The following is a 24586-nucleotide window of genomic DNA, read 5'->3' on the forward strand; positions in this document are numbered from 1 at the left end:
AGGGAGGAGAGAAGGAGGGGAGACACGGCTGTGACCTTTCACACATTTCTCCAAGCAGCTCGGGAAACTGTGGGAATCCTGTGAAGTCGGGCAACTTCAGTGAACGCTCCGACATGGATAAAGTAACAGGATAAATGGCAGAGAAGGAAAACCTGTTACAGGTTCTCTTTCTGTGCCCTCAAACTGCATAGTCAAATCCCATTTCTCTGTGGCTGATGTGGTTTTGCTTGCATATATCCAAGAATAATATTTACAAATAACCTGAGTTGGGCCTATTGTTGATTATACCTATTGACATGGTAAGACCTGCTGCAAGTACATGACGGGACAAGTACAACAGGCCAGTGGCATCTCTGATTACTTTAGCGACCACAGACGTTAACACAAATACAGATGCACACTCTGTCCTTGTTGAATGTTTGTGTTCACTGTGTTACCAGGGTTTGGATATCATTATCATCATCATCATCATCATCATCATTACTGGTGAGTGAATGTGGGTATGTGCCTGTCGGAGTTGCCTAGCACCTGGTAACTGTATAGGCTGAAACCTTATCATCCTGACTTCAGAAGGCTCATCGTGAACTCCTGCTATCATCTCTCACCGGTGGATCGAGCAGCATGACAAAGTCTTTATGAACAACTCAGATAGAAGACCTAGGAATCTGGAGGGGGTAAAAAAAATCCTCTCAGGTGTGGTTTGTTTGTTTTCAGTTTGCATTCAAGAAATCCAGTTCTACGCCCTGCCTATATTACACACATGCAAAAGCTACGATGACTTTTCAGCTGATACCAGGAAGCTGTTCTTCAGTGAAACTCCTCACTGGTATAAAGTAGACTTTTTTTTGTTGATTTTCTTTCTTTTTCAATAGCACTTTATCATCTTAATAACTACAATATAGTGCTGTCAAGAGTAAGGGGCGAGAAATGACCGATTGTGTATATAACCATGAATTTTGAAAATTTACACACAGTGAGTTACGGAGTTTCACCATGACCTCTCAAGCGATTTCTGAAGTTTCTGACAAGTGTAACAAATTAAATATAGAGTGATAGATTAAAATACTATTTTTTATTCAGATATTACATTTATACCAGTCACAAAAGAAAACACTTCTTGATTATGGGTGTGCCTTTAATTAGACGACTTGACTTTGTGCCTGATGTAAAGGTCAAATACGAATAAAATTTTTATCGTAGCTCCTGTTGGACTGAGTTCCTGAGAATATATGAAGCTGAAACCTTTGTACAACTTGGCATCATGTACAAACTGACCATAGATGTGATTATTCCAATGCCAAGCAGCTGATCAAAGATCTGTAAAGTTAATTGAATGTAGCTGCTTTGGTCAGATTTTCACATTTTAAAGATTATAGCTGTTATAGGGAAATACTTTTTTTCTTTTTTTTTCTTAATAACCCCCCCCCCCCCCCCCCCCCCATACACATTGACACATGGACAAAGATTACAGCTCTGCTCACAGACCCAAACTATGGAGACTCTCAAGGATTATGTGTATATATATATATATATACATACATATATATCTGTATAAAGTTGATCTTTCACCCAGACGAACACGTGCACACACGCAGACACAACTGTGTAACCACAGACACACACACACACACACACACACACACACACACACACACACACACACACACACACACACACACACACACACACACACACACACACACACACACACAGTTATGTGATCACTCAACCGTTTACACAATCTGTGGCAATAAAAGGCAAGAGAGGATATTCTCTAAGTATTACAGACTGCCTGCATGGCGCACAGATGACCACCAGGGGTTTTGAATGAGTTTGAGGAAGCTCATTGGTTACTCAAATGCTGCATTCAGAAAAGGCACATTTGATAGGCTGAGAATCACACAGAGGTCCTCCTCACCAAGGCGGAGTTAAAATAAATGGCATCGAGGGGGAGGGGAGTGATCTCTATTAACAAATTAGATTTAAAGTAATATTACACCTTTGAAAAAAACAAAAAAAACAACTCACTGACAAAACCTTGTTTGATGACATTAAAATGTAACCTAAAATGTGAACTATGCACCATAACATTTCAGACAACTTGAGCAATCCAGACATGCTCAGTCATTGGTCCTTTCAGGATGTGACATAACAGGTTTGTTGCAACAGCTTCTCTCTCTGCAGCTCGAATTGCTTTAATTAAGTTGGCAATAGGTTTGCTGTCAGCAGATATTTATTCCCACTTGTTGTAGGCTGCACTGCATCTGGGGCTCAGTGATGGGTCAGTTTACCCTCCCCCTCCACTGGCTGCAGGTTGACAGCCCTTCTTGCCCAGCCCCCACCCTGCTACCTAGAGGCCCGGCTGTGGCGGGTGTAATATTCTGATTGGCTGGTTTGTTTGGGGTAGGCGGTACCGGGGGCGCGGTTTGGAGTATTGTGATCTCACAATCAGCTGTTTTGTACGTTCTACATTCTGATCCGAGGATCAGCTGGAGGCAGCAATAAACACAAGAAAAACCTGCAGCGGAAGAAGGAAAAAAAAAACAAACACAGAGGAAGAGAAGCAAAAAGCTGCAGATGTTATGATCTGAAATCATCAGTGTAATATTTTTTACACGAAGCCCTTCTTCTGAGAAGAAAGCCTTTTATTTTTATATTATGGTGTTATAACTACCTCACATAAAGGCTAACTAAAGCTATGCTTTAAGAGTTGTCGTTTCTACTGTGTGTGAGATCTCGTTTACAACTTGAACAGTGCTGCAAAGGCAGGTAAGACATCCTTTATTATTATTTTTTCACTTTGAATCAATTCTAACTGTGATGTGTGCCAAAGTATGTGCTCTGGTGATGTATTCTACACAAGTGAACCATCCTACACAAGTTAACCTGCAGCATCGCTCAAGAATTTGTAGGAAAAAAGACAGCAGATACCTGTTATAGTCAAATCATATAAGATTTGCAAGGCTTTGTCTGTGAACGTTTCCCTGCATAGATCTGCTCTGCGTTATATTCGGTGATGACCTATTATTAGGTCACGAATAAATTTGATAGCAGTCGGTCCGTTGGCTCAAAGCGAAAGGATTAAGTAGGTTCACACGTCGTCCTATATTTCGAAAAGCCTGTAAAAAAAAGCCCGTTTCTCCTTTACCGGACACCATCGGTCGTTGTTTTTGCAAATTGCACCAAATGCTGATGTGGAGTCGATGGCGGATGTTGACGTTTCTGTAGCAGGCGGGCCTCTGTTGCTCGGGATTTTATTAATTTGATTTCGGATACATTAAACTATGTGATCCGGTTATATATATATATATATATATATATATAAAAAAAAAGATTTATAATAAGAAACCGGCCCAGTCGTCGTCTTTCGTCGCTGAGCCACAACTGTCATTGCTGTGACCCTTCAGCTGGAGAGCTTAGACGGATAATTCATGTTTAACCTGGATAACCAGCAGTGAAAGTCATGTCTCCCCTCGCTCGTCGAGTTTGAGATTTTCATCCAAATCCCAAAGTATCGTTGCGTGAATAAAATGTAAACACAGCTGCCCCGAGCAGCGTTCGTGTATTTATTTATTTATATGATTTTTTTTTTTTCCATAAAGGATTCAGCGGTCGCAGTCAAACACGGGCGGCTCTTTATATCCGGATTTTTATTTTTTACTGCATCGCGTTGCTAAAAGCATGTAGGAAGTCTTTTCACGGCTGTTACATCTTATATTTTTACTGTTTGTATCGCCAATGGGTTTTTTTTTCCTCCTCTGGTCACAAAACAGCGTCAGTGACGTCGTCTGACGTCACGTGCGTCTTGTTTTCATACGACGGAGCCCCGCCCATTCAGCTCGTCTCCTCCTTTTTAAAGAGAAGGAACATCAGCTAACCCGAACTCTTTTATAAGACTAGTTTTACTCTGTGAAGATGACATTGCGCTGTTTCAAATATTGCACATAATGAACATTTGTAAAGGCTTAAGCTGCAGTGGGACTGTCATATGCTGTATCGTGTTTTTAGATTAAATAATATGGGTTTATTCACCTCTGTGATAACACCAAATTAGGCATATGAATCCTAAAATGATCTTGTCTCTGTATAGAACCTTGAGATAAACATACATCCTATCAAACATTAAAAAATGAGGTTTTGCAAATGTATTGTTTTTATCCTAACATGTACTCACAAGCATAAAAAATAATAATGAAATTATCACAGATTGACACTCAAGTAAAACCGTTTTTAATCTAGATTTGCAAAAGTCTCAGTATTGCGTTTGTGGCCTCATATATACACCTTGTTTTGTGGGATTTAAACTGTCAAATTTAGTGACACTGGTGGCCTAATTTATTTTAAACCACACTATTATACTTGTGGAATCACCCAAAACACCAAAGAACAATATTAGTGTTTCCACCATATGTAACCTGTAAACACAAAGTTCCTCTTCGTCATATCAGTGTTTACTATTGAGGACCTTTAGGCAGTATCGGTGTCTATATTTACATAAGTTCGACAGCCCTAAATGAGCTACAAGCACCAAACTGAAGAAAAAGCTTTTTTTTTGCTATGCTCAGTCTTGTGTGGTTCTGAGTGTGCATGTCACCTTGTGCAAAGAAGACCACGAGGCCTAGTCACAATCATGTTGTTTATCTGAATTTATTTGCCATGGTCTCATGATTCAAGTTTTTTTAGTCCAGGAAAGCAATCTCAGTGTTGTGAATGGACCACAGTATATTAGTCGATAGTAGTCTCTTTGGCGAAATGTTTTGGGAATTTTTTACGCATCACTGAAATCAAGTCAAAATGACACCTACCAACCGTAAAAATTAAAACACAGGGCTGGTGTCCCAGTACTATCTTTGTGTGTAGGCATAATGATGTGCTTAAACATTTTGTCTTTTCAACTTATTTTCCTTTTTTTCTTTTAATTATCACTTTATTATGTCATTTCAAATATATGCACCTATGCAAAGAAAATCACAGGTAAGGTTAACCTTACTAGGATCTCTTGTGACCAAAGAAGTCTGCAGATCATGATTGCGATTCTGATGTGTCTTTTCATTATGTTCCTGGTCACCATGGAGATTTTCCAAATATGGGCAAAAAGTGTCAGCTACCTAACACGCATCCATGCATGTCTCGCCCCAATGCCCCTCAGCTCCATGAATCCTTCTCACACAGCTTTCACATTTTTCCATGTGTGTCCTCCATTATCAGTCCGTGTATTATGTCAACCCATTCCTTTATTTACTGACAAAAGAATTCTAAATGAGCTTCCCCTTTTGGGATTATCGAGTTGCATTTCAAAAGGTCTATCCACTGAAATAGATTATGACTCTTTACAACGCTAAGAATAGCATACAAATATTATATAACATAATGCATCTAGCCTGAGATATTTAAATATGAATCAACAAACTGCAGGAGTATTGCAGGATTACCTGCACTCTGAGGCCTATTAACTCAGTGTGCACTCTAACAGAGATTAAATCAATGACACCCTCAATCTTTAAACATGTAGATGTTTGTCTTAGAAGCCATGACGGTTCAGAAATGTGTTTAACATGACATCAGCGGGTTCAGTTTCAGGTCTGATTCTTGTTCTATCTCCATGCATTAGTGCCCTATGTCATTTCAACATGTGCACAATTACTTTGTTTGACTTGACTGAATGGTTCTTTGTATGAACTGTTTTCATCATGACCTCCTCCTCTTCTTCTACAGCCGTCCATCTGGCCTTAAACTGTGCTGATGGGTTATCAGCTGAGGGGAGTCAATGTCAGCTGATTTATTTATTTCTCCATGAAACAAAAATTTTGTTACGATTGCATTTATTGGCACTGAGTTTTTATACCAGTGTATCTCACAGCATAGGGCATAATAATGGAATGGCCTGGACATCATCTACAGTATACCATTTCTGAAAAAGGAATTCTCATTCAATGCGGATGCGAGAGGGACCTCATGGAGGTGATGAAATGAGATTAAAGGAGATCGGTGTTTGTTGTCATGGAGATGCTGCAGCTTACATACATGAGCAAAGCTTTGACAGTTAAGAATGTCAGCACTGAGAGGCAGTCACACAAACCTTCCCCCCGAATGTTCTAGTTACTTCATGTAGTTTTACAATCAACATCAATTCAGTAATTGATTCAGGGAAGGCTGTATCTTATTGTCTTTGTCTAATCAACTGGTTTGTGGTTGGAAATATTAATTTTGTGAGGAGAAACAACGTCATTTTCTAACAACAAACTATGCTTTTCTTTTTCTTTCTCCTTTTCTGCAGGCCTTTGCTCTAAACCAAGTGAAACCTTACATTTGCACTACAGAAGCCTGTCCAACCCCGTTGGTCAATATAAAAAAAGAAAGATCCTACAAGAGGCTTCAAGTGGAGAAAAAAAAAGATACTTAAAGAAATCAGACAAAGAATAGCATAAAACAACTAGTATTAGATATAAAAGAGAAATTCCAAAAGGCAGCTACAGCTTTTCTTTGTGTACAACAAATAAAAAAAAAAAAAAGCACCTGTCATCGACATTTGACATCACGAGCAGCCATGTTCCAACGTCTTAGCAATCTCCTGTTTGGAGAGGTGGAGGAGGTGTCGGCCGACCTGAAGGGGCCCAAGCCTTGTGTGACGGAGGCCGACGAGGAGGGATGGATGCTCGTCAACCTGCCTGGTGAGTCAGAGAAATCATAAATAGACTGGTGTCAGGTTTTTAAAACCACAGCAGAGTGACAATTTCTAAAATAATCTCTTTTGTATTGAATACATTAGAAAAAAATAAGAATTCACTGTGAAATAATTTGTATCCTGGCTTCAGTAAAATGTTCAGTTCGCATGTGTGCTTGAGTAGTTACAGAGATGAAGCTGACTAAAAGACAAACTTCTTTTTTCCAAGTTTGGCCAGCACTTGTTGGTACCAGTCAACTTATTCCTCAGATTTGATGAAAATGCTGAAAAGGTTGCTTAAATCATCCATCTTGTTGACTTCGATTACCTGAAGCCAGTCAGGGGAAGTTGGGCACAGCTAAATGGGATATTTTTAGTGCACACAGCTTTCTAGCTACCGTACGTAAATCCCTTTTTAGTGAATCTGCAGTCTTGCTTGCGTATGTGTACCACTGACTAACATTGGCAGTGGAAAAATAACGGCGGGGATGATGGAGTGGAGTGACTAATCAGTTCGGGCGTGGCTCAACTACACTGCTGCTCATCCATATGGCTGCCGAATCAAAAGTGTTGTCTGTCGAGAGATGGAAACACATACTTATCTGTAAACATATTGTCCTTTCACTTTGTTTATGATCTGGATCATGACAAATGCGACTAAGTAGGACAATTTGCTTTTGTGCATAACATTAGAACAAATACACAAAGTCAAGACAAACATTATGTTACTGACAAAATTACAACCTTAGAGGGTCAACACCACTAATGATATGACTCTTTTATGTTTTGTGTTTCCTTACCCCCCTCTTCCTACCCTCCTTCAATTTGTTTAAATTCCCTGACATTCCCCACACTGGTATGTGTGCGCGTGCGTATGTGATTCCTTTAAAATGATCCACCTCAACCCGCATGGCTTTTTTGAAAAAATCTGCCACATTTGCATAATTTGTACATCTACCCCTGTCTGAAACATCTGTCTCTATTGACCACTCCACCCCTGATCTCATCTCTGCCATGTGCTCAGAAGAGTGCATGATGCAGTTAGAAGATGAGACGGGAACCCCACAGATTGCACAATCATCCTCAGAAAGTCCTTCATCAAATCACCAAAACACACAAAACAGGACTGAGTGTCCGGTCCCCAATCCCCACCCACCACACAAGCGTCGTAGGACACATAAAGGCCGTGCACAGGGTGCAGTAGTATCATCAGACCCCCTATTTTCCCCCAGCGCTAGTCCATCGGACATGGGTGCCACATCACCTGTGACCCAGCCAAGACGAGCCAGACTGTCCACGCCCTCCTCCACCCCGTCAGTGTCCCCAGGCTCTGGGACTGAGTGTGGGGGCAGTGGGGGTAGCAGTAGGACAGGCTCAGAGAGAGGCTGCATGGATGAGAGCTGGTTTGTCACCCCTCCCCCCTGTTTCACTGCAGAGGGAGCCACAGCAGAGGCCAGCCCGATGGAGGACCTGCTCATAGAGCACCCCAGCATGTCTGTGTATGTCTCCCCGAACAACCTGTCCATGCTCTCCAACAGCAACCTGTCTGTGGTGGGAGAAGAAAGCATGGTCAGTCTGACAAGCACCGTGAGGTAAGAAATCTCTATACTTGACCCACACCTGCTTTTCAAGAGTTAGTATAATTATCACAAATCCAAATGTTTTTTTTTTGTTTGTTTGTTTGTTTCTCTCCCCTCGTAGCAGAGTGGCTGAATCTGCCACTGCTCCTGCTACCCGTGGCACCGCCCGGGTGACCCGCGGAGCAGCTGCCCAGGCTGGAGCCCTGGCTAAAGTCACCCAAGTGGCCCGGGTCCAGCGTAGCAAAGCACGCATCGAGCGGCGCCATCTGGCCCGCAACCGCATCCAACGTCAAAACCGCACCAGGGAGCAGGTCCCTCGCCACGCAGCTCACGCCAGAAACACCTTCCTTCACCAGCCCAGCAAGCGCAACTTCTGCCATTAAACTCCCCAGTAACCAGAGCTGTCACTCTGAGGGCATTAGTAATACACAGTCAACTCTAAAAATCCCACTGAGCAAAGAGTGGTCCAAAAAACATCTGTAAGACGTCATCTCTATATCTCCAAAAGGCATCTTCATGAGGTATAGAGATGTCTTAAAGACATGTTGTTGTTTTTTTCATTGCATTATGTCATCCAGAGGTCTTGTCTGGACGTTCATCTGACGTCCTAACAGGACATCCATGCAATGTCCAGGAAAGACGCATAAAAAACTTTCATTCTGGCTTCCCTGGAGACGTCTTAAAGATGTGTTTTGGACCACTCTTTGCTCAGTGGGGATATTCACCCACAGCATATTTGTTTAAATTACTGCACATCTTGCATTATTACTCAAATAAAAATAGACCAGTATTTAAAAAAAAAAATTTGGTTTGGGTTTTGGCACAAACAAGTTTTGAATTGTAGTTTTATGCCCAGATCTGCCCTCTGATTAGATTCTTCTTGACCTTTCTCATAGTTGTCCCCCAGTGCAGTATACAAATAATTTTTTTTAAAAAGTCTTTAAAAAATTCATGCAGGTAGTAGTAGTAATGTCAAAGTACAACAAAAACTTGAGTTGTAATAATTTTCTGCACTATTAAAGCCTCCCTCTTATCTTTCAGTAGAAAGGCATGTTTTTCTCTTGTTGATGCAACACTTATATTTCAATATCAATTAGTTTATTTTGCTCAACTGAAAATCAAAAAATTTACATGTACTCCATTCTGACTGGTGAATCTGACTTTTCTGGTGGAAACAATGCAAAGAAGCATTCTTACAGTAAACACAGCTCGACACATCTACAAAGCTTTTATTTACGGATGCTTCTGACAAGATGTCCTTTATTTTGTTCGGAAGAGATGGAAGAGTATACCGCGGTGGGGTTGGAGCGAGAGGCAATTCACAGGACACTTGTTTCTCTTCAGTCACATTTGCAAACATGTAAATGAAAGAAAGGGCACAAAACCACAAAGCAAACAAGATGTAAAATTCCTCTCCTCTAACCCTCTGAACGCGAAGAGCAGGTAGATGATGGTGAGAGTATGAGCAAAACAGACTAAAGAGTAAAATAATTAATTTGACACTGAAGGTAACAAAGTTAGGAAGGACAGGTTGTGGGAAGGTGTTTTGTAACCCTAAGCAGCTTAAAGGAGAGTTTTCTGAATTAAACATCCCGCCTCAATGGAAAACACTCAGAATATGGTTAATGTTTTGCATATTCAAGTGACTTTTCCAGGAAGATGAATTAGTTAGACTCTTTTCGTGAACAGGCGTAAAAGGGCTCCTATTATTCATTGCATCTAAGTAATACGGATGCAGTAAAAGATGCCTTTGGGTTACAGGTAAACCAGGTTATGGTAAGTGCAGAGCGGTAATGGCTGGAACGCTTTATTTTGTTTTGTTACAGTGTTATATACCTAATTTTGTTCGATAAGTTTGTAGCATTAAGTTGCAGTCTCCTTTTGCATGATTCCACCAAAAGAGAAAACGGTTCCCAGAACTGTTCCCACTTTGTAGAAGAAGACAAAGTGCTTGTATGACTGTTTGACTTCTAAAGTCAATAAGTTATATTAAAAAAAAATATATAAAATGATAAATGAATAAATAAATAAAATAAAAATCTACTCTGGAATCCTGAAGCGCATGATGATCATTACATAGTTTACAAACTTAAGTCATGTGCCCGGCACACGTCAGTCATATTCATCTACAGTGAGTGTGCTGTGATCCTATTTTATCCATGTGAAGACCAAAAAAATCTATATATGATCGATCCTCATGTCAGTCACTTTTCTTGCAAATTAAAAAGTAACTGAGTTCACAGAAGACAGCTGTAAGGAGGGAGGAATAAACATTTCCTCAATGCCTCACATGAAGCATTTTCCCCACATTCACCACAATGATCACAGTGACCTAACGTCTGCTCCATTATTGTCCCTTTCTTGTGAGCACATCACGCTCTAACAGTGTCCACTTAAAAATCTAGCTTACTGATATGTATTCAACAACAATAGTAAACAATGGTGCTGAAGTGTATACTAATGTTTGTAAATTATTTGAGACATGGATGTAAGTTTGCACTGTCATACTTTCTGTGAGTCAAAAGTTTTAGCGGTGTGCTGTGTGCTGGTTTTTGTTTTTGTTTTGTTTTTTGTTTTTTTTCCTTTTAATTTTTGTTTTGATCCAGACTGCGCGTGAGAAAGTGTGCCGACACCTTATATACTAGAAACTCTTTCTTTAAAATAATACTGATAATAATATTTGTCATTTGTTTCTCTTGTAAATATATACAACTGTTTATAATGCTCCATTAGATGTCAAAGTCTCTCAGGACTTTAGTCCTCAACATTGTGTCCAATGGGACTGATGAGAATCCACTCTTTGCCTAATCTCTGTGCTCATTTTCTAACCAAGAGGGCATTCCAGTGGCCAAAGTGATGTCTCTGCCCCAACTTCAGTCCCATTCTGTTGAGAGCACCAGAAAAACAGCGCTAGACTCAGTGTTCATGTGCCATAAAGGCAAAACACTGCCCTCCAGAGGGGCCACTCAGCACCTGCTGTATTCCAATGCATCCGTGCTGGTGGATTACAAGACAGATTGAGAGTCTTTGTATTCATTTCATGGTTGTTTAAAGAAAAAAAAAAAACATTTGTTGTTTTGATCTAAGATCAATTAACTTCCCTTGAGTCGCATACCACACAATTGTCTTTTCTGCCAATAATCCTATAAATTACTATGTTTTAATCAAAATATGATAATTTATGACACAATTACTATTTCTGTTGTAAAGATGACCATGATTTGTGTTGTTTCATCCAGTGCAGTGAATGTTTCTGTGGTGATGTGAGTAGACACATGTTGATCTCTGTTTAGGCTTCCACACTCTTGAGGTTTGACTCTGCCTCTGAAATAGAAAAAAAATGTGTATAAAACAGGGTAATAATGAGAGATCACTGGCATGTGTGCGTGTGTGTGTGTGTGTGTGTGTGTGTGTGTGTGTGTGTGTGTGTGTGTGTGTGTGTGTGTGTGTGTGTGTGTGTGTGTGTGTGTGCGTGTGTGCAAAAAGCACTACAGACACTTGCCACTGCAAACATGTCATGTTTTCCCTATTTTTAATTTTTTTTTCCTTTCTCGCCAGTGTCATGTAAAATGGAAGTGTGTCTTTGGTATGCTGTGTGTGATTATTGAAAGTTGTGGTTCTATGAATTTATGAGTGGACGTATCCAGAATTGGGGAGAGGGAGTGGTCACCCGATGTGTAGCTAGGGCTTATTTCACTTGAGGGGTGTGAACAAGGACAATGTGAGGCAGAAGACAAATAGTTCAAATATTTAAAAAAAAAAAAAAAAAAGACATGAAATGTGTTGTAAAAATTCTAGCATATGCTTGTATTTTCCCATATAGTTATTAGAACAGTTGTTCAATAATAGGATGTTTTAAATGAAAAAAAGCATTGAATGTCTGGGGAGTTTCATATGTTTTATGTTGTGCCCTGAAATAATGGCAGCTTAAAAACATTTTGGGTTTCACCCAAATTACATCTGAATTAGTACACCTCTCCCCCCCATAAAAATGAAATATATATAGACATATAAAAATCGGTGTATCTGATATAGTTGGTGATTTGTGCCTTTCACTATTTCTGCATGGTTTATGTGATGTATCAATTTCCATCCTCAAACATGGACTGACAGGCAAGACCTATGCAAAAAAATCATCGAATGGGTTATCCAGCATCCATTCAGAAAACACAGATACCGTCACCAAAAAAAAAAAAAAAAAAAGTAACACCACCAATAAATTCTCAGGTTAACACCTGAATCTTGTGTCATTATTTTAATAACACCCACCAGTGGTGGACAAATTCATACATTCAAAACTGTACAAATAAATGTAGTCATCAAATTCAAATGTAAAATAGTTTAAATTCTATGTACCACCTCAGTTATGATTAGAGAAATTGTGCCAGTATACTAGTCATATTAGCAGTCCCCAGGACTTTATCCTTGTGATTGCCTCAGCAAAGGGAACAGAGTGACAAAACTCAAACCTGCACAAGAAGAACATGCAAACGCCACACACTCATCCACCACACTCAAACTAGGAATATTGTCACTGTGACTCAAGGGGGGGAGGCATGTTTTTTGCACTGTGGGGGAAGCCGGAGTACCCTGAGGAAACCCACACACACACGGGGAGAACATGCAAACTTCACACAGAGAGGCCCTGTATTTGAACCCACGGCTTTCTTGCTGTGAGGCCACTGCGCCCCCGTGCAGCCGAACTGTCCGGTTTGTTTGAAAAGGAACTTGAAAGACTGAACATAAAGAGAGCACTGAGAGACCCAGAGGTGGGATTCGACAGAGGTTCACTAAGCTGTCAGGAAATATGTCTTATGAAGGTGGAGAACCTATCAAAGAAAATGTAAAATAGGGAAGACGTTGAAAATCCAACCAACTCCAAAACAAAATATACCAGGTGATTAGGTGGAAGCGAGCTACATCACGTCATATTAATCCCCTTTCTGGGAAAGGGAGCATAATGCAAAACTTCTGAATGATTTCACATTTATTACAAATTAACAATAACAGTCATAAAATTAACACAAAAATATGATGATATAGTTGTGCTCATCATTGGGATTGTCCAACTCCAGATGCTAACTGTACCCAAACCCATGTTTTAGCAGAGCAATCTCAATGTTTGGTTGTAATTTATCTCGCTTATTACGCAGACTGATGGACTTTTTAACAGTACAATCGCAGCAGGTAAGGGTCAGTTCCTCCACCAGGTCTCCTCAGGGCTGTGTCTTTTTCCCACCTTCATCTAATTTCTTTGGTTTTTTTATTCTTATCAGCATCAGCTAAAGTTTGCTGACGACTCCATTTTCTCTGTCTCCTCAGCAGAGATGATCCTGAACACGCATCATGTGGATTTAACTGAATGATGTGAGTCTCCCATCTCAAAAATAAATATTTACAAATTGAAAGAGATGTTTTTTTGACTTTTGAAAATAAACATTCAATCATTTGATCTGTGGCTACATCTGAACCTGTACCTGAGAACAATTCTTGATGAGTAACTGATTACTGAAGCCAATGTGGGCTCACTTTGAAAGAAGGCTTATCAGCAAATATCATTTTATCAAAGGCTCTGCGGTTTTAACGTAGATTCTACATCCGTGAGAATGTGTTTCAAGATGTTATCATTAACCTTTACCTTCATCTGCTGATTTTTTCTTGTAGAAATAATAAGCATTCCCTGTGACAATCTCATTGATGTGCACAGTTGAGAAAAATAAATAATTCTAGAAGGCCACATGGTGGAGGAGCGGATAGTGTTCTTACCTTGCAGCCAGCAAGTATGTCATGGCTTTAAATACTGGCTGGGCCTTTCTGATTGGCGTCTGCCTGTTCTCCTGATGTGTGCTTGGGTTTCCTCTAGGCACTCTGGTTTCCTTACACAGTCTAAAAACATGCATGTGAGGTCAACTGGTGATTCTAAACTACCCTATAGGTGTGAATGTGAGTGTGCTTGTGATTGTCTGGCTCTCTGTGTTTGCCCTGGCATGGAGTCGACTTGTCCAGGATGTACCTCGCCCATAGTCAGCTGGGCTGGACCGTGATCAAGATAAGGCAATATGGAAGAAGGATGAATGGAATAAAGCTGGATTGATCCTGCAGACAAACCAGTGTCTGCCACCAGCTCCTCCTGGGTACAGATATACTCAGATACAAGACAAAAACACCAATTTTATTTGATGTATTTGTTGTTTCCTTTAAAAATTGTCCATTGTAGTTTGTGATTGAATTTCAGTATGTTTTTTTTAAGTAGAATAAATCCCAATTGTCTGAATTTGGGGAACAAAAACATAATGAAATGATTTTGGTTAGTATTTCAAAAGATTTTACAAGCACAAAAGGAAAATAGAAGTGTACATTTTCAATTAGAACAGGGGTGTCAAACACAAGGCTCGAGAGTCTTGAGCCAAAGTCTGCCTGCAAGACGCTCCAATCCACCCCGCCAAACCATCAAGCAAATTGTAAAACATTGATGATTATATACAATAACAATTTCCTAAGAGTAGAAGAAACAAGACAACACTGAGACTTGAGCTGAGATGTCGGTGATACTGCCAAGATTGCTGCCTCATTGCCAGCAAACTAGACTCAGAAGTATGCTGTCAGGGTGAGCTTGTAAAAACATGCACATTGCAACAGCTATCGAAGTTTTTGAGACAATTCACTGAATCTTGCACCTGAAGGCGTCATTAAAATCGGCTTTATGTTGCAAATGTAGTCATTTTGTGATGTAATTGTTTGGTTTTGAAAAAAAGTATCAACATATTAGTCAATCAATCTCTGCACCACAACAAAGAAACACTTTAAAGTTTAAAATCAAGGTTTCCATGGCACCATTTCATCAACCCACTCAAGATGACATTGGATTCTCTGTGGGCAGTCAACTGAAATGTGTTTGGTCTTGAAGATGCAAAAGTAAAATTGTCTTTGTCTTCTTCGTTGGAATAGTAAAATTCCAGTTATTTGAAAGAGTTCCCTACAAAGGTGTTAACGCTTGTTTCGAGACATAAAGGTTTTCGAACCTGAAACCTGAACTCTTTCGTGCAGCAGCCTTAAAAAAAAGAAGAGGGGAGGTGCCCAAGGTGTGTGCACCTGCTATAACCTGCCTATCCACTCCCTTCAGTTCACCTACATTTAGATGCTGATAGCGACCAAGGTGAGCAATGTCATAGCAGAGAGACAGTTAAGAATGTAGGGCTTTTAAAAAGTCAAATCTTAGAGAAATCCCAGGCCCGGAGGCCGGCTGCTGTGAAGTTGGTTTCACATTGACGAGCAACCCCGAGAGAGGTGTGTATTCTAAGATTGTGTCTGGGCAAATATTGTTAAAGGAATCGCCACAAGTGGTAGTCGGTGTTTGTTTTACGCGAGCAGGTTTTTGCCATTTGCCTGTGTTGAAATTCCAGTTCCGCGCCCGGTCTGACTGGTCGTTCCGACCGGTAGTGTGAAGCTAACTTCTCCGAGCGGCGCTGTGAGCAGTAATTCAGGAGGTCGGATGAGCTGCGCGCGCACACACGCACACATCTCACCTGCCCTCCTTAGAACCGAAATACCACCATCTCCAGTGGGGGGGGGGCGGGTGTGTGGTGGTGGTGGGAATTTCTTCTATTTATTGGATTCCGCGCATTGAACGACGCCGGTAGGTGACGTTAGATCCGCGCGGAGCTTTTTTATTTATTTCTGCGTAGCTGAGCTGATTTAAGAGGGGTGTGTTTGTTATTTACACCGGCACGCGGAGGCGGTGGAGAGGAGCGGCACCCTGCAGGCTGCCTCTGCGTCTTTTTATACGCGTAATTACACTGTTTCATCCTATAATGTCGCTTTTCGGCCCCGCGTATATGCGCAGACACGCGAGCTTTGCATGCTCGTATTGATTGCGGGATATTTACGATAGGTGTTTGGTGTAGGAACTAGTTTCAGGGTGGGTTAAATGTTTGCCTATTGAAGCTCCTTCTCAGAACTGGTTTATTGTTTTCTGCAGGTCTCGCTTTCAAATTTGTGATGGCCTAGCAAGACGAAGAAGAAAGAAAACCTTCAAAGAAGCAGCTGCCACGATATTGTAATACAGGCGCTTAATAAAGCTACAAATCCCTGTTGGTGGGAGTGTATCCTATCAGGTAAGTCTGGTGCGTCTGCGTCAAGGTATTTAACACATTTTTTTTACATTGTTATTATTATAGTAAGATAATTTAGGTAATAATATGATAATAACTTATAGTTTTAATATTATGAGAGAAGATGATCATGTTGCCTTTGCTGTCATGGTGGAATACAGTGAGATAAGAAAGCCACACTCTCAGTAGTCAAAATATAAAGAAGCAGATAACAGATTGCAGATGGTATAGAACTGGTATTTACAATCATAATGTCCACAATCTGAGGGAAATCAGAGCTGAGACACATGATAATGCAATATAGACATTTGACAGTGCCGATAAAATGCATATTTATAGACACACAAGAATAACTTGTATGTCTTTTTTTTTTATAAAAAAATGTTACTCTGCAATGTTGGTGTGAGTGTCAGATATATAAGCTATAGTTCAATGTTTTGTTTAAGTCTCTTTCAGTACACTGTTGTTAAGGTTATTGGGTGTCACACAACTGCAAGCAGAGCTGAACTTGATCGCGGGCAGTTAATAGAACTTTTTCAATGAACTGTGTTTCTGTACAATAATTTTATTAATTACAAACTCAATTAAACAATTGAATATTGATTTAATTTAATTTTTTAAAGTGTGAACTTATTGTCATTGACCTTTCATGGATCACCTTCAGTCCACATATTGGGAATCACTGGTTCACAATAGATAAGAAGCAGGTGTGACAGAAATGGACCTCCTGCAATAACACTTTAAGACACATTACAAGGGCTCAGTTTGTGGAGCAAATGAATTTCAATCCCCATCTTACCCTGTCCATATGTTGAATTGTCTTTGTACAAAAAATCCCCAAGAAACTGTTTCTTTTATCTTGTAATAGCATGAAGAATTTAGAGCTCACAAAAAAAGGCTTTGTGGTTTCAGGTTATGTGCATTTTGTACCACGAGTAACATGCTGTGCAATCAGGAACATTCAAATATTTGTTTGGCATGCATTATGTTGTTTGCATTGTAACGTTCTGCTTGGAATAGTTTTGTTTCCATGTTGGTGTGCTTGAGATTAATAAGGAATGATGGGATGATCCATTAAAATGTTACAACCTGGAATAATGTTGGTGGAGAAACTTATCGAAGATTTGTGAAATATTATTTCAAATATCTGAATGTGCAAACCTCTAGTAGATCAGGTTCAAGTTGCTGCTGGTGGAGGTTGAGCAATTTGCATGTAACCTCGGCGTGTGAATAGGTGACATAAACTAACAGCATAAAGTGCTTTGAGACTGATTAAGTGTGGAAAGTCCATCATCCATCTACTGTATCACTGCAGGAATCAGCAGCAGCCATCATGCACAACCCAGCACCTGAAATTGTGGCGGGATGCCCAGGTGGAGTCGTGGCGGATAAAGATGTTAATCCAGAGACGACCTTGGGCAGTGCCTACTCCCCTGTGGACTACATGAGCATCACCAGCTTCCCCCGGCTCCCAGAGGATGATGTGACAGCTACAGAAAACACCTTGAAATCTCGCAAAGATGACGACAATGTCCTGAGTGAGCAAGACACAGGTCAGACAGACACCATGTTATCAAATGTACTTTACTCCAACACTGTTATGTAGACTCCACCTTGAGCCTGTTAAATAAGCGACAAACATCATTGTCTGTCATATATTTAATTGATTTCATTAGTGTAAATAGGTTATAACCCAGTCTTCTGCTCTTCTCTGTACAATCCAAAGTTGTTGTTTTTTTTAATGTGTATCTCAGATCCAGATATGTTTCTGAGGTCGGCTCGCCTCCAGCGTCTCCCCTCTTCTGCTTCAGACTTAGCAAGCCATGACATAGCATCCCTGCAGGAGACCTCCAGAGACCCTTTTAATGAAGACTGCGCTTGTCAGCGAGATAGACTGACCGTCATCATCACAGCCTGTCTCACCTACGCTACTGGGGTCACTATCGCTCTCATCATGCAGATCTACTTTGGAGATCCTCAGGTAGGGTTGTTGATGAGTCTTTCTGTGGTTGTACTTGTTTCACAGTGTTGCAACAGGTTCCCTCCTCCTAAGAGCACAAGTGATTATGGGATTATGCATCTGTACCTGGTTTTTAAATTCCCTCCCACTGGTTTGTTTATTCAGATCTTCAACCAAGGAGCAGTGGTGACGGATGTAGCTCAGTGTACATCTCTCGGGTTTGACGTCTTGGGGAAGCAGGGGTCCAGTGTGGACGCGGCCATTTCCGCTGCACTGTGTCTGGGTATCATCCACCCTCACACCTCTGGCATAGGAGGGTGAGTTCAAGAAACAAACGCGTCTCTGCTCATAAGGACTGGCACTGATGTTTGGTAGCCTTTCTGAAGATCGCTTTTTGTTTTGTTTATATTCAGCGGTGGCGTTATGTTGGTGCATGACATCCGTAAGAGTGAGACGAGAGTCATTGACTTCAGGGAGACAGCACCGTCAGTTCTCCATGAGGAATTGCTGCTGGCAAATCTTCATCTCAACGTAAGGGCAGTTCCTGAAATACTTTACGTTTGCCGAGGCGGGTTAACATATGCACCCTTTTCATATGTTACATTTAGCCTGGTCTGCTGGTGGGAGTACCGGGCATGCTCAGTGGGATGCATCAGGCACACCAGCTCTATGGCAGGTACTGTAATTATCACTCCCTGCTAATTTCTACTTGTTCTCATATTATAAATAGCTGCAGGCCGTATGCAGACATCTGGATCTTGTGTATTCCCTCTTTCTTGTTGCAATTCCAAGTCAACTATGCAGAGGACCAAGATGTTTTATCCTTATATGATATTATTGACATTTAACAAAGTCATTTCTTTAAGAATGAGCAGATCAGAGTGTTTGCGTGAGCTTTAAGTATATTTAACCAAACCTGGCATTCATGATGTTTGACTTCACCAGAATGCAGTGGAAGGATGTGGTGTCACTGGCAGCAGATGTGGCCAGAAATGGCTTCAACGTCACCCATGATTTAGGTAACAGCACAATGTAATGCAACATATCAGTTTCATGGCCAGCCACAGCATAAATATTGTGTGTTATGTCTTTAAAGCTGAAGCTCTGGCTGAAGTCAACGACCAAAACGTGACAGATGCATTTCGAGATTTGTTCCTACCCAACGGCCAGGCTCCGCTTCATGGATTATTCACCAGGCGACTCGATTTAGCAGCTGTTTTGGATGCTGTTGCAGAAAACGGGATATCTCAGTTCTACAGTGGGAATCTGGCACAGGAAATGGCAGCAGCAGTAAGGACAAGATTGTTTTTTTTTTGCAATTTCCATGGACAATTATATAATTAGTCATGCATTCTACATAATGTAAATGTTGTGTCACTTGCAAACAGAAAATTCACAGCTGTCCTATTGTTACTAAATAGAAATTGATCAATAGATGGGTCAGAATTTCCTCTATATATGAAAAACACAAATCACGTATTATTAAACCAATGCCTTACTGGATTGAGTAATGACATGAACACCTTGTTGTCATTGAGATTTGTCCTTTTTAAACTAAATATTTCAATGTCTTTTTTGTTTTTAGTATAAACGTGTACATATAATGAGGTGACTGCGATGTCACAATATACCCAATCTCCATTTTGTATAGGCACATGTGAAAGGCGGCGTGCTCACAGAGGAGGACTTTGGAAATTACAGCACAGTCGTACAGAAGCCAGCAGAGATCACCTATCAGGGTAAATATCCGTTTGCCCATATTTACAGTTTTGAGGTCTCCTTGAAGGAAAACAATGGCATCGTGATCAGATTCTATACCAATACCCGCTCGATGCAGGCTAGATATGTATTTATCTGGAAGACGGGGCTAAGTTGTGTACTGGTTAGCACTGCTGCAGCACAGTCCAGGCTCCGTGCACTTTGCATGTTTTCTCTGTACATGTGTACGCTGGTTGAAGTTAATTGATGACCAACAATTGGCTGTAGGTGTCAATGTGACTATCGCTGTCTTTATGCTGTGACAGCCTAGCGATCCGCCCAGGGTGTAACATGCCTTTTCCAATTAAAAAAAGATGAGATGAGATAGATGTAATACAGTGTGCATCTTCACTCTTTGTTCCGAATTTCATGGGCCGACGATGCATGAAAGGATTAAGAGATACATCCTGTATTTAATATGTAATTAAATCCATTTGTTGTATCCTTGTCCCATAAACACTTGTAAATATCAATCAAGCTCACTGATTTGCTTAATTTTTACATTTGACTGCTTTTTAACTTTCTTTGATTGATGATTTTTAGTTTGAATGTTTCATTTAATTGTGAATTGAACGCGGCAGTCATTTCAACGGTCACAATTTAGTTTTTCACTTTAGAAACAGTTAATCCTTCTGTCTTATGACCTCGTCATGTTCCTTCAGGACATCTCGTGATGACAGCCCCGGCCCCACATGCAGGAGTCGCACTGATCACTGCACTCAACATCCTGGAAGGCTTCAACATTACCAGTCAGGTGCCCAGGAACAACACCTATCACTGGATTGCAGAGGTAGTACAGGGTGTTTGTTTTTTCTTCTTCTTTTTGTTGCTGTACTCAAAACAAAGTGTGTTCAGTCTGTGTTTTGTTTTCTTATACATTATTAATTTCTAATGACTTCTAGGCTGTGAAAATAGCACTGGCCATGGCTAGTGAGCTGGGAGACCCCCTGTATGACGCCTCTGTCTCAGAGATTGTTTCCAAGATGCTGAGGTAAATAACACCATATATAATCCATCACAGTTCGTTGTAACATTTCCATTGACTCTAACCTTCTGACATACCCATCTCTCAGTAAAACAGAGGCTTCACTGCTGCACCAGATGATCAGTGACACACAGGCGTTTCCTGCCAGCCACTACACCACAGCGTTCACCGTGGAGGACGATGCAGTGGCTGCACAGGTCATGGTGATGGGCCCAGATGACCACATTGTATCAGTCATGAGGTATCTCCTGCTTTATTTGAGCTGTTTTATGTTGTGAGAGTGAATTGCAGCGGACATGTTGGACCTGATTATTATAGTTTTAACTGAGGTCACTTTTCTGCTTGTTTCAGCTCATTGAACAAACCATTTGGAAGCAGGATCGTGACTCCTTCAGGAATCCTTTTGAATAGCCAGATCCTCGGCTTTTCCTGGCCTAACAAAACACTGAACTCGTCGCCTAATCCTGTACTTACCTTTCTATTAAAATAAAAAAAAAATAAAAAAATATATATATATATATATAATATATATATATATATACACATATATACACACACACACACAGTATATATCCGTTGTTTATAATTTTATTATCGTCATCTTTGTTGTTTTTCATCTTTTTGCTTTAGCATAACAGCCTCCAGCCTGGAAAAAGGCCCATGTCTTTCCTGATGCCCACAGCAGTGAGGCCGGCTACAGGTTTATGTGGCACTTACGTAGCTGTTGGATCCTCAAATGGAGAAAAAGCACTGAGTGGCATTACACAGGTAACCTAATTGATTGTGTTATTACTTACTGCATTAGGAAATATGTTTGATTTACTTCTGTACCATGCAGTTAAGCTACAACAGACTTTATTAAAGATGTACCTCATGAAAAATCCCGAAAAAGTGTCGCCAAAACATCCTATTCAACCCTTGGTGTCTTGCGGTACAGTAATATATGCTCATGATTACCTATTATTCTGATCCTGCACAGGTGCTGATGAACGTTTTGTCATCCCGTAAAAACATGAGTGACAGTTTAGCTTCTGGGAGACTTCACCCGCAGCTGCAACCCAACACACTCCTGGTGGACTGTGAGTGTCTTTCAGCTGGTTTCTCCATTTTACAATGTCGTCGGTACAATTGCCCTCTCATGCCATCACCGAGGCAACACTACCCTCAGACAAGGAACTACACTTCCTTTTTTATTATGTTATGCTTGTTCGTGGTTAATTTAGAAAGCAAATTTCACTTTTCATTGATCAAAAACACAGGGAGCATATGTTTTAATGTCTTAACTTGCGTTGGAGTTCCCTTAGCGAGGCTCCCAATTATTTGGCGTGCATCAGGAAGGGCATCCAGTGTACAACCTGTGCCAAATCAGGCATGAACTGCTGTGTGACTGCAGATGAAAGCAGATTCAACGTGTTTGAGTTCCTCTACTTTAATGAAAAATGCTGATTCAGTAAGAAGCAGTCAATTTTATGTTTATCTTTTTGCATGAACATTGATTCTGATGTACCAAGATTAGAGACAATACAACATCTTTCATTGATATTCATTAAGTCTACCCTTTCTTTATGAAGACACCTCAAATGTGATTTTTTTTTTTAAACACTCTATTTTTAGGCTTGATCTTCTATAGTACATATGTTTACATCTCCTTCCTACTTTTTTCTCCGGTAGCCGAGTTTTTGGATGAAGATGTGGAACTGCTCCAAGCAAAAGGCCACATAGTTGAAAGGAAGGACGTCCTCTCTCTCGTTGAGGGTACTCGGAGAACCAGTGACTTCATTATCGGGGTGAAGGACCCTCGCAGCGCCGACGCTTCCGCCCTGACTATGTCTAACACGCCCTAGTGGCCTCACTCTCCCGCGCTCATTCATGGTTCAGAGGCCGAGACCAGAAAGTGGCTCATGAGGGAGTAAAGATGCTGCTGATAAACTACAGAAATCTGGTGGAGAACCTCTGATTTCAGAATTATTTTGCACAGAATCCTACAAAGAATCACGATTTCATTTTGAAGTGACAGTCAGTCATGGTGCACACTGTGTTGAAAAGTCTGTTCATACTTATAGAGGTTTAAAGCCTTCAGGCTATATTCTGTAAATCAGGGCACAAACGTGACTAGAATAATCTCGGAATCATTCCAGCTTTTTTTCAGAAAGTCATAAATGTGTCTCATTCAGCAAAGTCTTCATGAGTGGGCATGAAAACATTAAAACGTAAAGTGCATTGGCTTCATAGAGCTACTTTTCTCAACCAATAAAACAAGATATTTGAGAGTGTTCAACACTTTCTTTGGGGTCAAAAGTATATATAAATAAATAGATTCTTTGTAAAAACAAAAAACGAGGAGCATATAAAGAATAGTAATGACACAGGAGAAGGTCAATGTTAAACCTGTAGAGTGTTTAAACTGAATTTCTTCAAATCATGTTCATCAACACACACTGCAAATACCACAAGTAATGTAACGGTGACAATTTTCCCAACAGAACTACTTGAATGGAACGGTGTCAAGCAGTGGTTCTCCTGCACTTTATGTGGTGTGTACCTGTGAAAGGATGTGGTTCAGGAAAGCTGCTGGAGCTTTACTGTAGCAAAATCTCACTGGTTCTATAGGACCATGTTAGGAAGTGACGACACCATCGCATCTCATATTTTGCACGTGTTAAATTTTGCTGATTTTAGATTAACTGTATTTTATGGTCATAATTTAAAAACATTGAGTTGCATTGGACCAGCTCGTTTTAGAAAAAGATGTTATTGTATGTGCCTGTTTCTGTATATTTATGTTATTAAGTTTTGCGTTGCTGTTTTTAATTCAGAACTTACAGCATTTGTGAAACATTGCACTCAACACATAAAGTGTATATTTCTGTCCACGGTGGCCAATGCTGAGTGATCTAGCAGGCTGTCAACCTTCCTCTCTCTCTCACCCTGGGTACAAGTGCAATATGACTGTTGATGTTTCTCTCCTGTACAGTAGATGCCATACCTTAAGGCACACATTGCACAACATGTGTTTATTTCCACTGTGCATTTGAATCTGATTCATGAATTTGGCACTGCTGGAATCCAAGAAATAAAATGTTTGCACACATTTTAACTCTGTAAATGTCTCACCTCTCTATTTGTTTGCAATGTTTTTGATCTTACTTTTGCTGTTTGTCAATATGTGATCTGATTAAAAACTGAAAACACAATAGAGATGTACACATGTTGTATTGATTCTTTTGCGAATTAACGTTTTCGATAACTTCTGGATTAATTCACAAACTGACTGGTTTATCAAGAATTTATTTTATTAATGTAATTTATTAAGAAGTTTTCTTAAACATGATGGTTGCTTATGAAGAATTTTCGTGCTTGTAAAATCACAATGCATGAAACTACACACGATTAAAAAATCAAGCAAGATCTAATTAAAATTTGGTGTTTAGTTGCTCCATGCATGAAATGAGAGCATTGTCTATGCCAGGCCTGGAAAGTAGGCTTAAAGACAGGACATTAAAGTCAGGAGATCATAGCAGAAAAATT

The 24586-nt window shown here is 40.3% G+C and overlaps 2 protein-coding genes across 10 annotated transcripts; both read left to right on the forward strand.

The window, feature by feature from the left end:
• Window positions 1-2461: 2461 nt before the first annotated feature.
• tp53inp2b (tumor protein p53 inducible nuclear protein 2b) lies at window positions 2462-12464 on the forward strand. Of its 3 annotated transcripts, none has more exons than XM_080470593.1 (4): window positions 2462-2769; window positions 6278-6671; window positions 7689-8256; window positions 8366-12464. In XM_080470593.1, the coding sequence occupies exons 2-4, from the start codon at window positions 6548-6550 to the stop codon at window positions 8625-8627; spliced, it is 954 nt and encodes a 317-aa protein (XP_080326719.1). In that variant the 5' UTR covers window positions 2462-2769; window positions 6278-6547; the 3' UTR covers window positions 8628-12464. The 3 variants fall into 3 exon arrangements, with proteins under 3 accessions (XP_080326719.1, XP_080326720.1, XP_080326721.1); XM_080470594.1 differs by having other exon boundaries at window positions 7692-8256; XM_080470595.1 differs by having other exon boundaries at window positions 8100-8256.
• A 2906-nt stretch (window positions 12465-15370) lies between these two features.
• On the forward strand, window positions 15371-24263 carry ggt7 (gamma-glutamyltransferase 7). 7 transcript variants are annotated; one of them, XM_080468704.1, is made up of 17 exons: window positions 15371-15531; window positions 16223-16358; window positions 17671-17908; window positions 18110-18336; window positions 18481-18632; window positions 18729-18846; window positions 18924-18991; window positions 19261-19334; window positions 19412-19605; window positions 19967-20054; window positions 20736-20863; window positions 20976-21064; window positions 21147-21299; window positions 21410-21524; window positions 21689-21826; window positions 22038-22137; window positions 22730-24263. In XM_080468704.1, exons 3-17 carry the CDS (start codon window positions 17689-17691, stop codon window positions 22900-22902), a joined length of 2037 nt encoding a protein of 678 aa, XP_080324830.1. In that variant the 5' UTR covers window positions 15371-15531; window positions 16223-16358; window positions 17671-17688; the 3' UTR covers window positions 22903-24263. The 7 variants fall into 7 exon arrangements, with proteins under 7 accessions (XP_080324830.1, XP_080324834.1, XP_080324833.1 ...); XM_080468708.1 differs by having other exon boundaries at window positions 18167-18336; XM_080468707.1 differs by having other exon boundaries at window positions 17671-17893.
• Window positions 24264-24586: the final 323 nt, after the last annotated feature.

This window comes from Lipophrys pholis, assembly GCF_963383615.2.
Source record: "Lipophrys pholis genome assembly, chromosome: 8".
NCBI classification, from domain to species: Eukaryota; Metazoa; Chordata; class Actinopteri; order Blenniiformes; family Blenniidae; genus Lipophrys; species Lipophrys pholis.